This window comes from Conger conger, chromosome 3 (assembly GCF_963514075.1).
Source record: "Conger conger chromosome 3, fConCon1.1, whole genome shotgun sequence".
Lineage (NCBI taxonomy): Eukaryota > Metazoa > Chordata > Actinopteri > Anguilliformes > Congridae > Conger > Conger conger.
Genome location: NC_083762.1, coordinates 58,080,432 through 58,098,134, shown reverse-complemented (window position 1 = coordinate 58,098,134; position 17,703 = coordinate 58,080,432). Strand labels below are relative to the sequence as shown.

Below are 17,703 nucleotides of genomic sequence, written 5' to 3'. Positions count from 1 at the left end.
TTAAGCTATTGCAAAAAAAATAATAATAGGAAGTAGGAAGAAAACTAATATAAATACTAATAATACTACACCGGCAGTCAAAAGACTGAGAATGTTGTTGTAAAGATTCACAGTGAATGCTTTGTTAGCTATATACCCAAATGCCCAATGCGGCAACTGCAAAAATGACAATTGACGTGTCAACTTTATACAAAAACTTTTAATCTTTAAAAAACAAGCACAATTTGTTTCGCAGTAAAAAATAATGAAAAAATATCTGTGAGGAGTTGGCAGTACCAGTGACTATGGAACAACGTGTTCCAGTGCCTGTGGCTATGCCACAACAACTATTGCAGCATAGCCAAAGTTCAAAGTTACATTAGCAGCAGACAAGCAAGTATGTTATGATTCAAAAGTAGTGCTGTCAAAGAAACAGTAGTGAACATTTGATTAAGTTATTTCAAGCCAGGGTGATAGGTTTCCCTCTATCAACCTGGCTTCAAATAGCTTAATCAGATGATAAGCTGTTGGATTCCCAGCTAGCATTCTAAAAGTATATACAATCTATGTAATTCACAAACTAACACAACATATAAAAACTATTCCAGTAATACATAATATCAGAATAAACTTTAGAAAAATATGTTTTGTTGTGTGGATGGTGGTTAGAGAAGATCTGCTCAGCAGTTTTTAGAATCTTTTCTCAAGGTTGATGTTCTCTATGTGCTTGGACTTCTGGACTGCCTTCTTGCATTTGTAAGCTATTAAGATGGTGGCAATGGTGCCGGCAATTGTGAAGGAGAAAAGTATGTACAAAGCCACTTCTGCATCAGCGGGGGACACCTCCAAGCCTAAAAACCTGACTCCTTGGACTTTCACTGGAGGAGAGCTAGTTCCTGTGGAAAGAACAACCACTGAGAAACAGGCTTGCAGACACAGACACACATACACTCACACAGCTCACACATTACTATCATCACATCACATTACATTGAAATCACTTGGTTGACGCTCTTATTCAGAGGGACTTACACTTGTGAAGTCTTACAGTCATTGTTTAAGGGTAAGAGTCGATTTTAGAGATGCAAACCACAGATAATCTTACTCAAAAGAAGTACAGGAATATTATTTACTCAGAAAATACTGGTAGTTAATTCCATGAAAATTGTTTCCTACGGTCATAAAACTACTGTGTTTTTGGGGAGGAATAGTCTTGTAGTAAGACATCCATCAGACATACTAATTATATATGGAGCATTAAAATATCCCTGCTCATGAAAACAACCCATTAGAAAATGTCCATATTAAGCAATATTGCACAGACATGCTCTAACACAGTACATACTGGCAAAAAGTCTGAGTAATGTTATGAGAATAATATCTTCTTTACCTTCAGGTTCTGGGATTAGACACTCATGGGGGCCGAGAGCAGGGTCAGGGAAGCCATTGCAGGTAATAATGGTGGCATATCGAGCAGTAGACTGTTTAGCCACGCGCGGCAGGGCTGGGTCCGAGTGATTAACGTAGAAGAGGCCAAACCTCTCAGAAAAGCCAGTGGCCCACTCCAGATTGTCCATGAGAGACCAAGCCGTGTAGCCCCGAATGTCCACACCATCCAGCAGATACGCTTTGGAGACACCATTTTACAATAGTAAATTTAACAGGGAAATATTTTTTTATCAAATGATGCTTAGGGTTGTATATGAGTTTCAAACATCTTTATTGATAGTAGTAGATACCAATCTATTGGAATTAAGGTTTGCATGATAGAATCTGATCGGAATTGGTTGGTGAATTGCGCATGCCTTGAAAATGAAGGTGAGAGAGGGTATGTTTCGGGATTAGGGGACAGCTAACAATAACAGCAATCCTTAAAGAAATTAACACTGATGATATATGAAACCTGTCCATGGATGAAAATGTGTTTTCGAAGTAATGTTGAATGTTCACAGAGCATTGTACAGGCAGATTTATTGCACTATAGCATTGAGAGAGATTGACACTGTACCTTTAAGGGCCTGGTTAATGTAGTTTTCATAGTAATGGCTCCTGTGGCTGTCGTTCAGGTCAATAAGGCCCCGTTCTGACATGCCATTCTCTGTGATATAGATGGGGGGGTTCCCATACTCATCCTTGATGAAATTCAGGATTTTTCTGAACCCTGGAGGTGTGACTTTCAACCAGGATGATCCCGAATCCAGCCAGCTGCGGTCTGCAATGGTCCCCGCCGACCTAAGAGAGTAACCTTTCTGAACCAGCTTTATAAAACAGGGTCATACATGCAAGGTTGGGGTCAATTAATTTCAGTTCAATTCCTGAACTGACTGAGCTGAAATGGATTTGACCCTAAGCCTGCACACCAGACAGTGACAGGTTGGAATCTCTCATAAGAAAGTACTTTTGTACCCTTGAGTAGAGCACTTCCAAAAATATCCAACTGTGGATAATGTATAAGGTATGAAAGCTTTATGAATGAATCAGGAATCAGTGTTCACCTGTCTGCATCATAGTGCTGGAGGTTTTTGTAGTCCACGCTGAAAGCCAGAACTGTGGTGTAGTGGTTGAATCCAAAGTAGTCGTAGGTACCTTTGATTCTTTTAACCTCATCTGGGGTGAATTCTGGCAGTCTGTAAAAGGGTATTGCATAATACAGCAATTCATTGATAATTCAAAATATTGCCCTTTTCTGTCATGTAGGCTGTCATAAGCCTTTATCAGAGATTTATTCCCATATTTTCTCTTAGCAGGTTCTTATGATGGATCATGGTATTCCTACTCACCTTGACTTAGGAAGGCCAGCAGCCAAGCTTCTCTCTCTAATAATGTTCTTCATGACATCGCTGTAATCTCCATTATAGACAGGATGTGCAAACCAGCCAATGTAGAACTACACAGGGCAGAATGCAGACATCCCTCATTATAAATAATGTGCCTCAGCTTTTTCACTCGACTTTGGTTGTTCAGTAAATCCAAAATTTGACAATAAGCTCCTTTGTTTTCTTTTTCACATATTTTTGACCACTTGGACTAAATGTTAGGACCCCCTCGTAAATGAGATGGCACATAAATTAGATAATAAAAGAACAAAAATCAACGGAACTATTTCTACCATACAGCGATACACAAAATATATCCCTCACACTCTTTTGGCTCTCAGCTGCAGGTTTCACTTGCTAAAGCTGGGCACAGGCGAGAAGCACTTCTCCTGGGGCAGGTGAGTGATACTGCAAAGGCGCACCCACCTCTACAACCCGCCGAGCGGCGTCAATGTCCTCCTGCTTGTAGGGGTTGCGAGGCTCTGACCAGTCAGAATTGATGGTGATGGAGATGATGCCTCCTTGTTTGGCTCGGTACTTCTCATTGTACAGGTGCCAGGCCTCCGCGTGTGCCTTCAGCAGGTTATGGCCCACAATGTAGGGCAGTGTGCCAGGCCTGAAGCTAATACCTGCAACAGGTATGCTTCTGGTTACACTGTGCTCTCAAATGCATAATTACCCTGTCTGCATTAAATTGATGCTTCCAACAGCATGAGTATCTGTCTGTAAATAGCAGATATAAATGTGGTTCACATAACCCACACCCAAGTTTAATACATGTCTCTGCTGTCCTCACAGTCACAGTGGCTCTGTCCACATCCTGTTCCGCTTGTCTCATGTATTTGGCACCAGAGGATCATTGTCTGGGGTTTTAATTTATATCTCACAAACAGATCCTCCTAGGTGGCCTGGGTAGATCTGCCTCCTCCCCATGGCCTGGTCTTGCCCAGTTCCCATAGGGTTCATGCTTGCTGCTTTTGTCAGCTGGATTCCAGTCAGGAAGGCAGAACTAGCTGTATTCCGAAGTAACTCATAATCTCATTATAACTCGCAATCTAAGGCAACACATCAGAGAATCTATTTAATAAAGATCTTGTTGGTCTCAAGGCCTTGATAGTTGCACTTATATGATCGTTAATTTGCATACCTCTAGCTCTGGCAGTGTTTGTATACCATGTGAATAGCTGTTTTGTAAGTCACTTTTACTAAAAGCCTCTGCTAAATGACTAATTTGTAAGTTCTATATTAAATAATTGCATATAGCATGGTAGTTATTTAACCGCATTTGCACAAAGGCCCTTACCTGGTGCAGCAGCGCCATATCCATGGCCAACATTGGCCACATTGTAAGGCTCGTTGATGGTGATCCAAAACTTGACTTTGTCTCCCAGCCTATTGAAGATGACATCAGCGTAGTCCTTGAACCTCCGGACAATGGTGTCATTCTCCCAGCCCCCGTGGTCCTGCAGGGCCTGGGGTAGGTCCCAGTGGTACAGAGTCACCTGCGGGGTGCGGAAAGAATACAATCAGAACATGACTATGGCAAGGCGTGAAAGGCCATTGCATGGATAATGCAATTTCATTTGAGTAATATGAGAAAATTGTAACACTTAAAATGTGGTCTCAGAAGTGCTCCAGATTTGATTGATTTCTGTGATCGTTCCACTATGACTGAGTCCTGCAGAATTAGGGATCTCACTGACCTCTCACTGTCCTCACCTGCGGTTGTATGTTTGCTGCTAACATCGCATCCACCAGCCTGTGGTAGTACCGAAGCCCGGCCTCATTGATGACCTTGGGTGTCCCGTCAGGCAGGACCCTCGGCCAGGAGATGGAAAAGCGGTAGTGGGTGACCCTCAGCTTCTGAAGCATGGCCACATCCTCCTCTACCTTATTGTAGCTGTCACAGGCGATATCACCATTGTCGTCGTTGCCAACCTTCAGCGGGGTGTGCGCAAACTTGTCCCAGATGCTCAGTCCCTTCCCATCAGCCCTCCAGCCTCCCTCCACCTGTCATTGGGGAACGGCAGGGTGAATGATTGACCAGTTCCATAGGGAATGGAAACAATTGCAAACACCACATGATCAATGCCGACTGTATGAAAGCATAACAATTTTGGCATTCATGGCTCCTCCCTGTAAAGTACTGCCAATTGTGAGAGAAAGCACAGTCACCTGATAGGCAGCAGTCGCTGCGCTCCAGAAGAAGTCTTTGCGGAATTGTCCATATAGTACCCGCTCATCCTCTGTCTGAGGGAATCCATTGTCTCTCACAACGCGATGGTAATAGTGGGCAGAGCGTTTGGGGGTTCGGGGGCGCATTGGGTGCTGGAAGTCAACATGGTGAAGCCCAAAGCCCACAGTGTAGCCGTGAAGCCATTCGAACGAGTCCATAAGAGAACTGGCCACATATCCCCTCAGTCTTACTCTATCCAGATCATGAGCTGGGACACACACACAGATACACACGCACCTTATTAGCTGTAAACCATCGCATTCAAAACACATACAGTATGTATTTTGTGCTCCTCTACATTGGATTTGAAACAAAACAATAAATGAGTCTCCCCATTATAGGGTAACATATAAGGTGCTGGTGTACAGCCCCCAAAAAACAAATGCAACAGGGCCTAGCCAGTATTCAACAATAAGGGCAAATATCGTACAATTTGAAATTATTATTGAATCCTTTTAGACTGTAGACCAACTCGGCTACGATCAGTGAACTACTATTGAGGGTCTACCTTTCAGTGCTTCATCGATATAGGTTTTATAGAAGAACATCCTTTCCGTGTCATCCACAGTGGTCTTAATGTTGGTGGCCACCCCATTTTCTGTGATGTAGATTTCTGGGTCGTTATATTCTTCCTTGATCCAGTTCAGAAGCCTCCTCAGGCCCCAGGCCACAGCTCTCTGGCCATCAATGTCAGTCGCAGGAGAGTCGCTCTCCTCCTCCTCTCCAATGTCTCGGTCATAATCGTAGGATGGAGGGTTGAGCCTGGGGGTGATGTGACGCACTATTTTTGTGGTGTAGGCATTGATGCAGAAGACGTCAGCCGTGCCCTGGATGTAGGCTTTCTCCTGCTCTGTGAACACAGGGAGCCTGGACTCTGGCAGGCCCTGTAACTCGCTCTTGTTTCCCACCATCCACTTCATGGCATCGGGGTAATCACCGTTCTTGAAGATGGGGTGAGCAAACCAGCCCAGCTGGAACTGCATGGCACGGTCAGCAGCCACCACCTCCCTTGGGACATCTAGGTCCTCAGGCTCCATCCAGTCAGCATTGAGGCTGATGGAGACCACACCGCCCTGAGCGCTACGGTACTTCTTGTCATACGTGTGGTATACCGTAGCGTGAGCTTTCAGCAGATTGTGGGCCACCCTGTAGGGGGCATCAGCAGGACTCTTGACATTGGGGGGAATAGCCCCCAGTCCATACCCTGACCATGCTATGGTGTAGGGCTCATTGAAAGTCACCCAGAACTTCACTCTGTCCCCAAAGGTGGCAAAGCAGAAGTCACTGAACTCATTGAACAAAGCAATAGTGGAGACATTATCCCAGCCATTGCTGCTCAATAAGGCCTGGGGGAGGTCCCAATGGTACAGTGTCACCATGGGGGCGATATTGTAGGCTAGGAGATCATCAATGAGCTTATTGTAATAATCTACACCCTTCTGGTTGAGGGATGCCCTCTGGCCATTAGGGAAGATTCTTGACCAGGACAGAGAGAATCTATACGATGTCACGCCCAGGGCTCTCAGCATGTAGAGGTCCTCTTCTGTCCGGTGGTAGCTGTCACATGCCACATCTCCATTGTCATTGTCGGGAATGTTGCCGGGCTTATGGGTGAACTCATCCCACACACTCATGCCTTTCCCATCTGCGTTCCAGCCGCCTTCTACCTGATATGCTGATGATGAGACCCCCCAGTAAAATCCTTTAGGAAAAGTCCCATAGTGGTAGAGCTTCCTCTCAAATTTTGACTGGCGGGAGAACTTCTCCCAGACCACTTTGGCCTTTGATGGGACCTCAGATGGCGGTAGGCTAGATGGTGAAGTTGTCTGGAATTGATTGGTAGAGCCATTTGGAAGGATCCTCCTATCTCTCAGGGTAGAGAAGCCATTCCTCTTTATGATTTGGGAGTAGGAATAGGCAGAAGCCTTTGGAGTCCTTGGCCTATCCATGGACGCGAAGTCGACGTAATGCAAACCGAAACGTTCACTATAACCTTGCGGGCCCTCAAACCCATCCATCAAAGACTGGACAGTGAAACCCTGCAGGTCCACTCCGTCTAAACGAATAGCTGTTCCAAAACAATAAAAAGATTCATTCAGTTGCATTGTTCATTTAATCAATTTTAATAATAAATCCATAATCTATTATGTATAGTATTCATATACAGTGACCATAATTTTTAGGACAATTTTTTTTTTTTACTCAATAGCTTTAGTGCCGATTATTATTTTTGTTTCACCATGTAGAAATTTTTATATCAAAAATAAAAATGAAATAAAAAAAATGTCTTTGTCCCAAAAATTATGGAGCTTATAATAAACAAATGTCTAAGACCACACTGCTCCCGGATAAGACCCTGCTCTCTGACCTTTCAGGGCCTCGTTGATATAACTCCTGAGATAGAGCACTCTCTCCGTGTCATTGAGCACCTCTCCCCCTGTGGCCATGCCATTCCCTGTGACATAGATGGGCACCTTGGTGACAGACGTGTACTCAGCCGTGATGAAGCTGAGGATCCGGCGGATTCCCCACGGGACCGAATGGATCCAGCTGGAAGCAGTAGCGGGCCAGGATGGGTCTGCGTAGGACATGAAATCCCCCACCCCAGCCGGCCCAGTGGTACAACCCCCCATGCTCTGGTTGACCAGCTGGGATGTATAGTGATTTAGCCCAAATAAATCTGCTGTCCCCTGGATACGCTTCCTCTCAGCATCAGTGAAGACAGGCAGGTCGGCGGGCTCTGCTCCAGGACACTCTTGCCGCTTCGCTGCAATTTGGCTCTTCAAGAGGGGTGGGTAGTCTCCATCTACGAATATAGGGTGGGCAAACCAGCCCAGCATGAACTGCAGGTACCGTTCTGCTGCCTCCACATCCTGGGGAGAGATAGATGAGGCTGTGGGCTCCGCCCAGTCTGAATTCAGGGCGATACCAACTTTGCCCCCCTGTACCCCCCGGTATCTATCGTTGTAAACATGCCAGGCTTCTGCGTGGGACTTCAGGATTGTGTGGGTCACCTTGTGGGGAGACATGAAACAGGGATCAGATTCATACCAGTGAAAAGCTTTGCAGCACCTTAGTAAAGTATTGAAACAGTTTTGTATCCAGAAGGTTGTGAGTAGTAGGCCCAGGTGGGGTTACTAAGTTGATCTAAGTGCTATTTATTTTTCAGTTAATAACTAGCTATGAGTGATGCATTATTACATTACATTACATTATTGGCATTTGGCAGACGCTCTTATCCAGAGCGACGTACAACAAAGTGCATACCCATAACCAGGGATAAGTTCGCTGAAAGACCCTAGAGGTAAGTACATTATAATAGTGGTTTGACTACTGTATGAACAATACATACTGTAAAAATGTACCCAATGGATGCATTTGTTTATTATTATTATTCAGTGACATTAATGCAGTACTTCTCACATACGTCACTACTGTATGGGATACACAGAAAACAGATCCAGACGAAACAATTTTATAAAGAAAATAACACATTAAAAACAATATAATAAACAAAACTGTCAAAATAAGGAAAAGATCAAATCTAAGACACACCTTATATGAGGCAATCACCGGGTCTTTGATACTAGGAGGGTGCTCTCCTGTGCCATAGCCTGCATGGCTCACAACCCAGGGACTGCTGAAGGTGTTCCAGATCTTTACACGATCTCCAAACCTGTAGAAACAGAAGTCTGCAAATTCTCGGAAGGCCACTATGATGGAGTCATTGGTCCACCCGCCATAGTCCTGCAAGGCCTGTGGGAGGTCCCAGTGGTGCAGTGTCACCACGGGTTGGATGTTGGACTCAACAAGAGCATTGATGAGCTTGTCATAATATTGGGTGCCCTTCTCACTCTGGCTCTCCCTGTGGCCAGAGGGGAAAATTCGGGCCCAAGAAATTGAAAATTGGTAGGTCTTGGAGAGGAGGCCTCTCAGGAGATAGACGTCGTAGTCTCCTTTATTGTAGCTGTCGCAGGCTAAGTCAGCAGTTTGGTTCCCAAGGATGAGGCCCTCATGGGCGAAGCGATCCCAGATGGTCTCCCCTTTTCCATGCTCCGCCCATCCACCCTCCACCTTGAAGGACTCACTGGAGGCTCCCCACGCAAACCCATCAGGGAATGACTCAGCCAGGAAGAGGTCCCGTTCTGCTGGGGTTTGCACGCTGAACTTGTCCCACACCTGTTTGTATGCGGATGAGGCTGGGGGTGCTGCATTACCCATCAAATAAGAGGGGCTGGGCACAAGAAGAAAGAGAATGAAATAGTGATTTCACTAAAAAACTACATTTTCACTCAGCAGCTTAAGTTTGTGAGAGAAAAAACACCTTTTAGCGGTGTGGTTCACACTCAGCTTGTCAAATAGGTCAGCGATGTCACAGCCCAGGATGTTCAAGTCTGGATTCCTCAAGACTGAAAATATACACATATACACATACACACTCACACACAAGCATACAGGCATATATTGTATGTTGGCCCCTATCCCGACCATACAATGTTCTTAGGGCTGAAATAGCATCATTTTATGATCGTTACACTTTAAAATAATAATAATAATACAATACAAAAATAAAAATGTATACTTTCTGAAGCCACTATAAATTGCTTTATTTTTACTGAATAATTTTCAGCTCAGGAGAATATACAGAGTACAGAGTGCACCCCTGGTCAAAAAGCCTTTTACAATGAATAGCAAGTGAACAGAAGCAAACCTGACCTCTAAATGGTACAATGTTAAACATGACACATTTCTTCAAATTTTAAAGCAAGATTACTTTTTAGTATATTATTTTACAGTTTCAAAATAAATGAAAAAAATGAAAAAGGCTCTGCATAAAAGTTGTCAGTTGGATCAGCTGTCAGTTAGTCTTAAGTTTCTCGCTTTTGGAATTTATTGCCATTCTTCCTGGCAGAACACCTCTAGCTCAGAAATATTCTCCTTGCATGTGCAGCATTTTTCAGAAAATTTTAGATTTTCAGTAATATTCAACACCACAAAGCATAATGGATCCACCTCCACGCTTTTGTAGCCTTCTCTTACTTGGTGGAAATGAACCATCTTCATTCTGAAAACTTTTTAGAGGAACCCATGGTTGTTAACACCAGACAGAACAGCCACTGCAGTTGGATACTTTAGAAGGCATGGAGCTACTTAAAAAGTTCAGACTCATTGAAGCCCTAACAAGTAAATCACCTGGGTCTGGGCCTTAGTAATCATATTTTTTAAAAGTAATCCAGTTTTAGGTTCCCAAACTTTTGCAGAGGACCCTTTTCCTTTTTTTTAAACAGTGAATGAAAGCAATCTTGCTTTAAAATTTGCAGAAAGGTCTCATGCTTAACTGTGTACCATTTACAATTCAGAATTATTTTATTCTGACATTTAAACCAGGGCTTCCCAGATTTCTGTGCCCGACTGTATAAATTCTACCACAAATACATGTCCCCTACAGGGGACAAACATGACTTACCAGGTCTCATGAGAATATTACATTATACACATTAAATTGCAACCCATTTTATGCTGACATCTCAGTTGTAGATTAACAGTAAGCAATTAAGCTTTCTTAAAGTGCTGTAAAGTGAGCATAATAATAAATAAAAAGATTAAAGACTTATCTTGGGACCTCTAACTTACAAAGTACCGTATAATTATCTGATCATAGTTGCTGAGATATCTCTCCCAGAGATAAGATATGGTTTCAGAGAGAATTACTGACTCATCATGAATTTGTAATCATTGCTCTTCATAAGGCCCATATATACTGTATATCAGTGTGCTTTCATAATTCTTTGAAATCAAACTAATTGTAAATGAGCCTTTATCAAATCGTATGCGTGAGTGTAAGCAATATCCAGTGTTGGACACGCCATCCAAAAAGTGCAAAGCAGTCTCATATCTTTGTGTGTGTATTGCATATTTCAGCAGGTGTAGGCTGACCTTGCAGGATGCTGGCGAGGGGCTGGTAGCTGTCACGTTCTGGGGCACAGCCTTTGATACCTAGCTGATAGATTAAAATGGGCAAGCCCCTACTGGCTCCCTGGAAGAGAGGTCATTGTCAATACTGAAAATAGCATGTGAATCCAGACAAAGCAGGGCAAATGCTCAGGCTCCACTGGAATGGTCAAAAGAAGCCAGATTTACACTTTAGTAGGCACACCTGTACACTAGCTAACACTGTTAATGCAAATATCTCATCAGCCAATCATGTGGTAGTAACTCAATGCATAAAATCATGCAGACATGGTCAAGAGTTTCGGTTATTCACACAAAAAAGCGGCAGTTTTGTGGGTTAAAAAAACACCTTCAGATATTTGATCAATAAAGGGGTAAGGAAATAGTACACAAAGACTGCAGATTACAGGTTATATCCCGAGGTAGAATGACACTACATATAAGTGGAGTGGTTCCCCAGCCCTGGAACAAAGAATAAACCAATCATCACCTGTATATTTCTCAGCTCATTCTCCAGACTTGCTTCCTGGTTGCAGCTATACTGGAGTTCCACAGACAAGAAATCAATTGGTACCTGTGTGAGAGAGCATTCAGCTGCTTAGTCAGAAGTATTTGGAAATACCAGCTGAACATATAAACATTAAAAACGGCAAACAAATGAACACATATCGCCATATATCACTATTCTTCTCATATTAAGTGATTTTAATATATGGTAGCTGATTGTGCCCTCCTCCTTACCCTACTGGTGGCCTCATTTTGGGACAAGATGGAGACATCCTTGCCATCCACCCCAAGTGAAACCTGTCCCCCTGGAGATAAGAGCAGAGGTATATGTAAGGCTCTGAACAATAACACGTGGATCTGGGGTTCTTGCCTTTATCTCTCCATAGCTTAAACCCTGACTGTCTTAAATAACTTCACATATTCAGTACATGTCCAGTCTTACTGAGTTTGCAGTTCATTTTTGCTGTAAATTCTGTGAAGGACCATGTGTTTGTATGGGTTTTTATGGGTTTGTTTGTGTGTGTGCATGTGTGCATGCATGTGTGTGCGCGTGTGTTAGTGTGCTTGTCTATGCATGTGTGCCCATGTGTATGTGTGCATGTGCATCCCTGTTTATGCATGTGTGTGCCACTACTTTTGTGTGTGTGTGTGTCCTTGTGTATGTGTTTGTGTGTGCATGCCTGTCAATGTGCGTGTAAGTGTGTGTGCATCTCACAGGTGATACTGCTAGCCCTTTTCACCAAGCCACATTCAGCCTTGAACTGCCTTGCAGTGGCTTTGCAATCCAATTCACTCAGAGATAAAGAAGTACATCTATCAGGGTTGTTACAATACAATACTGATTACATACACGTTTAAAAAAAAAAAAAAATAACACAATCTTGTTACTTGGAGGTAGACTGAAATCAAATTCACTTTTTAATACAAATTGGATATAAGAATATAAGAAATAAAAATAATTGTCCCAATTGTCCATTAAATAATATTTTATTATTATAAATTATCATTGTGATTACTGTATAAAAAGTCTAATATGATCATTGGGGTTTGCAGTTTAATTATTTCCCATCAATGCTTATACCTGAATATATGATATTCAACCACTAATGTCAAAATAGCTGAGGAAATTAGGCTCAATAAATCAAATGCAGTTTGCACCTCCTCACTGCATAGTATATTGTACTGATTGCTTTGGTTTTTCATTGTTTTATTTTCACATTGTTTACAACTATTACTATTTGTCACATAAACAATAAATATGTTTATTTTAAAGTTAAGGATTGCATGTGGCACCCCTTCAAAAGCACCTTCTGAAAGTGCTGTTTGTAATCTCTGTTCATGCAGAGGCAAACTCTGTACATCCATCTGAAGCACAGTTTTTATGCTCGTGTTTATTCTCATTTTTTTGGGCCATAGCTATTAAGCTTGCTGTATGTGGTTTTACTTGTATGTATGATTTAATGCATTTTTAAAAAATATTCAATATTTTGGACAATTTCTGTTTTCTTTAAGTTTGTATTATAAATCTTAGCTGTTTCCTGAAATGAAAAGTTTGGCCCTTTTATTAACCCATTTAGTTTCCCTCATTGTTGATGCCATTTTAAAATGCATCCGACTGAATGAGAGGTTATAGAAATGCAAATGGGACGACATGCCGCAAGCGTAGCCTGTACCTGGAAACCGGCGATGGTATGCGAGGTGGGCCTTCTCATGAGCCAGCAGAGCATTCATCACTGATGCCCCCGTTTGGGAGGAAGAGGCTGCATCATTCAGCTTTTCCCCCACCAGCTCACTGATATGGCTGAATGTGACCCAAAAGTCTGCCAGGTCCCCAAACACAGAGAAGACAAATTCAGCATAACTTTCAAACAAGTCGACTGTGGCCTGGTCCTCCCAGCCGCTGTGTCTGGCCCTCAAGGACTCTGGGATAGCCGAGCGATGCAGGACCACCAGTGGCTCCAGTCCCTCCTGCTTGAGCTGCTTCAGCTGGGTCTGGTAGCAGTCCACTATCTGCTGGTCAGGCTGGTCCGAGTCCCCTGTAGGCAAGAGGTGCGACCAGGACAAGGGAACTTTGAAATGTGTCACCCCCCAGGTGCGGAGATATCGGAAATAGTCTCTGAATTGCTCAGGTAGTGGTCCCTTGCAGCTGAAGGCATCTGCTCCCGGACCTCTCAAAGACCAAGGCTGGGTGTCTCCATGCTGCACATTAAAGTTGTGCAGGGGTGCAGTCAGAGGTCCAGCCAGTAGCATGAAGTCCATTTGCTTCTGATCCCCACTGCTGCAGTCCCTACAGCAAAGAAGAAGTACAGAGAGAACCCTACAAATGGTCTCCATTGTTACTCTCAGCAGGGACTCATTGCAAACACCTTTCGCACATTTCTATTTATACTTTTGCCACACTCAGACCTTTAAACGTTGTTTAAACACTGGCAGCACAGTTTTATGGTGCTTATATTGATAATGACTCTTAAGCCTAGACTCTGGACTTACTTAAGATCTGATAATAGCATGAATTACATTAAATATTACTTTAACATTACAGCAGTTGAATGAGTTACCACATAACTGATAACATAGTGCATACCCAGTATGTTTATATACAGTGAGCTCCAGAATTATTGGCACTGACTGGCAATGGACAACAAATACTTGTGGAGATAAACTCAAACTGCCAAATACCATGTGAAAAATGCTGTACTTAGGTAGATTTCACCAGAATCAAGGTTTCATACTTATTGGCACCCCTGGTTTAATACATAGGGAACAAATTTGGAGGGCTTTTAGGTCATTCCTCTATGAAGATCCTTGCAAGATCCTTCACATTCTTGGGTTTGCCCTAATCAACTGCCCTCTTCACTTTAGCCCACAGGTTTTTGATTGGTTGAGGTCTGACAACTGAGATGGCCAACGCAGGACTTGATTTTGGTGCCATGGAACTATTTCTGTGTGGATTTTGAGGTCATTGCCTTTCTGGAACGTTCACCTATGGCCAAGTCTCAGCATTGTTGCAGAGGCAACCAGATTGTCAGCTAAAATTGCCTAATACCCTTATTACGCCCCTTTTCTGACCAATGTGAAGTGGAGCCACAGGCACAACACTGGACAAATTCCCTTTCAAATTTGATGATAAAATCACCAAAAATGAGCATTCTGTATTGTTTTTTCTAAGCTACGTCTAAGCAGTTTTCCAAAAGGGACAGCAACAGGATCATCAAGAGGATCATAAAAAAATAAGTACAATAATGACAATAATAACTAGTATATTCATTGAGGTCCATACATTTTTTTGTCAAATACCCAACCCCCACCAACAAGTCAAACACATTTCACAATTTCACATGCTATTTATTTTTCAAAAGCAGGCTGCCTCCTTATTTAGAAAGCTTACTGAATAATAATAACATATTTTGAGAATGTATTTAGATGCTCACCCTATATAAAATATGGCCACGTCACTGAAAATGCCATTTTGTGGACTCAAAGGTCTTTTGTCTTCAGCAAATATTCACAAATATTAATTCAAGAGATTCTTTGGAAGTCCTCAAAAGGAAGTCCTCAATTTTGAAATAGGCATCGCAAAATATCATTTTTGGTTGAAAACCTCAACCTTTTCTGGCATAAAATCTCAAGAACTGTTTTTAGCGAAGCACACGTAGGTGCACACATAGAAAATGCCTTAAGCAGGCAAACAATCCTGTTTTGTTTTCTGCAAGTCTAAGAAACTATACACCGTCGGAAACGGAATGTATTAGCTAAAATGCTGTACTAACTATACTTAGCAAGTGCATTACGGTCACCAGAGAAATTCTAAGTAAACAATGGACATTCTATCGATGTTTCCCTGAGTTAGCTTGGATTTGTTCCGGGTGGCCGTGCTGAAGCAAACAAGCTTCATAGTGATGTCATAACTTCACGGAAGTCGAAACGGCTAGTTTAAATGCACATTTTTTTAATACAGATTGTATGGATTTATTTGGGGACTGTGCATTTTGATACTTTCACTGTGTTTTTATAACACATTCAACTCCTATATAATATAATCCACATAGCAAGGAAAATGTAATTTTCCACAACATGGGTCCTTTAACGAGATACTGGGCAGGTTGTACTGGGAGTTCAAAGCAAGGGACTATTCTCACCAGGTCATTGAAGACATGCAACCAGTGAGGGAACATTGACTACAATAACAAGGCAACTACCCAACTAAATTTAAACTGCTCCTAGCACCGGTAATTTGTAAATGCAGTCATGTCAGTGTGTCAGACAATTTATTAATTGTGTGTTATTGTACACAAATATATACCACTGTTTTTGCTTCATTTCATGTGGCTTCCTCTGAAACTTGCAGTCCCTCAGAAACACCTACAGTAGGGCCCATTAGAGATACAGATTAAATTTAGTACTGGATTAAATTGTGAATCTCCATTCAAATTGAATTTAGCATAGGACAAGGCTTAATCTGTGGCTGTGAAACTGGTGCATAATCTGTATTACTGATTTCCTTAGGGAACCCAGAAGGAGGTGATGTCAAAGGGTCCTGACTGAGGCCATAATAATCCCATTAAAGCATGCAGCATGTGTCCTGCTGTGAGAAAGTAAAGGCCATTCGCAATAGTAATAATTATATTATATAATTAGTCTTTGCACGCATTCTATTTAGGAACTACAGAATTCCCAGCAGTCTGCCTTCCTGACTATTTCTAGTTGACATAATCCTATAAAAACACATCTTATTCTATGAAATCATAACTAAATACGAAATGTTTGATGTAGAAAGCATATATATATATATATATATATATATATATAAGTCCTATATCTGTTTCAGGATTTGGAGATGGACCATGGGCCGATTTTAGGAGGGGCTTGGGTTCGCCTCCTCCAACTTTAATTAAAACCCATAAGATTGAGATGGTAGACAGCTATATGTACCTGGGTACTATTATCAATATCAATTTGACCATAACACTATGTCAGTCTGTACTGACCAAAGGTTGTACTTCCTGCGAAGGCTAAATATTTTTAATGTAGAAAATAGCATGATGGTTATGTTTTATCCATACTTTATTGAATCAGTGCTGACATTCTCTATGCTTGCCTGATTTGGAAATCTGAATGTAGATAACAAAAACTGCTAGTTCAAGGTTGTTAAAATGGCCTGTAATATCATAACAGTGCCCCCTGAGATTTTTCTTAAGCAAGTGCTTCTAAAGGCCAGATCTACCACAGCCTCTCCGGATCATCCTCTACATGAGGAATTTCAGATGCTTCCTCAGGTTGAAGATTTATGATGCATACAGTGTCCTTTATTTTATAATGTAATTTGGTGACTGCTTTGTACAAGTAAGATGTATGTATCATCATTGTTTTTATTGTTTCTTTAGTATTGCTGCAAGACAAGTTTCCCTACAAGGAACAATAAAGTAATGAACTGCACAGAACTGAATCATTAATGCACAAACACACACACACAACCAAAAAGATGCACAACACATTTCTGTATTCCCCTTTATTTTTCTCAGGATATTCCAGTTGTGCTGGATGAGAGCAGTCAAGTAAAAATCCAACACACTCAAAAAAAAATGTCTGTTTTATCTTGAAACACTTCCTGAGAAAAGTTTTGTGCACTCAAGTCGTTGTAACGTAATTCTACTTGTAAACAAAACACAAATGGAGAGCTAAGGATAAAACTATCATCTCCCAAACAATCAATATTTCTTGGACTGAACATTCAAGCCAATACACAGGCTGGTGTCAGGGCTCCTTTAAGGTGAGATGTATGCATATAGTGCTCATACTACTCCTCAGAGATGTGACTGCTCTCTGAGATAATCTTTCCATCCTTGGTGTTAATAGTTTTGATCAGGATGGATTTCTTGGGGGTCTTATTAGGGGGGGCGGGCGGGGTGGCGTTTAGGGCTTCTTGACATCCCTGGGATGGAGGCCGGTCGTCTGCATAAGCAAGGCAGGTTTTGTTTTTAGAAATCTGAGCAAAAAATGAGACAAGTTTGTTTTAGTAAGCTGTTACTCCAGCACATCCTGCCCCAACAACACATTCATGTAATCATCCTAGAGGATGTGTCAGCATTTATAACAGCCATTACAGCGGGAGATTGATTGAGTGAAGCGTGAGGACTGAGTATCAGCTCTGTTCGTTGTTTAAATCTGCAGGTATTAATCATGTATGTGTTAAAACAGCGTTTATTAAACCTG

The 17,703-nt window shown here is 42.1% G+C and overlaps 1 protein-coding gene across 1 annotated transcript; it reads right to left on the bottom strand.

Annotated features, from left to right (window-relative positions):
• Positions 1 to 669: 669 nt before the first annotated feature.
• On the bottom strand, positions 670 to 13,749 carry LOC133123494 (lactase/phlorizin hydrolase). Its single transcript, XM_061233964.1, has 17 exons — positions 13,158 to 13,749; positions 11,725 to 11,795; positions 11,474 to 11,557; positions 10,969 to 11,068; positions 9,354 to 9,440; positions 8,587 to 9,230; positions 7,400 to 8,045; positions 5,540 to 7,099; positions 4,971 to 5,239; positions 4,515 to 4,805; positions 4,099 to 4,297; positions 3,222 to 3,424; positions 2,760 to 2,866; positions 2,475 to 2,606; positions 1,988 to 2,211; positions 1,370 to 1,606; positions 670 to 875 (listed from the first exon to the last, which is right to left on the bottom strand). Exons 1-17 carry the CDS (start codon positions 13,747 to 13,749, stop codon positions 670 to 672), a joined length of 5,652 nt encoding a protein of 1,883 aa, XP_061089948.1.
• Positions 13,750 to 17,703: the final 3,954 nt, after the last annotated feature.

Excerpts from the sequence above, each read along its gene's own strand:
- LOC133123494 (XM_061233964.1), bottom strand. The coding sequence starts at position 13,749 with ATGGACTTCATGCTACTGGCTGGACCTCTGACTGCACCCCTGCACAAC. Across the intron at positions 11,558-11,724 it reads AAAATGAGGCCACCAGTAGG|GTACCAATTGATTTCTTGTC; the intron begins GTAAGGAGGAGG and ends TCTCTCACACAG. Across the intron at positions 3,425-4,098 it reads ATATGGCGCTGCTGCACCAG|GTATTAGCTTCAGGCCTGGC; the intron begins GTAAGGGCCTTT and ends TACCTGTTGCAG.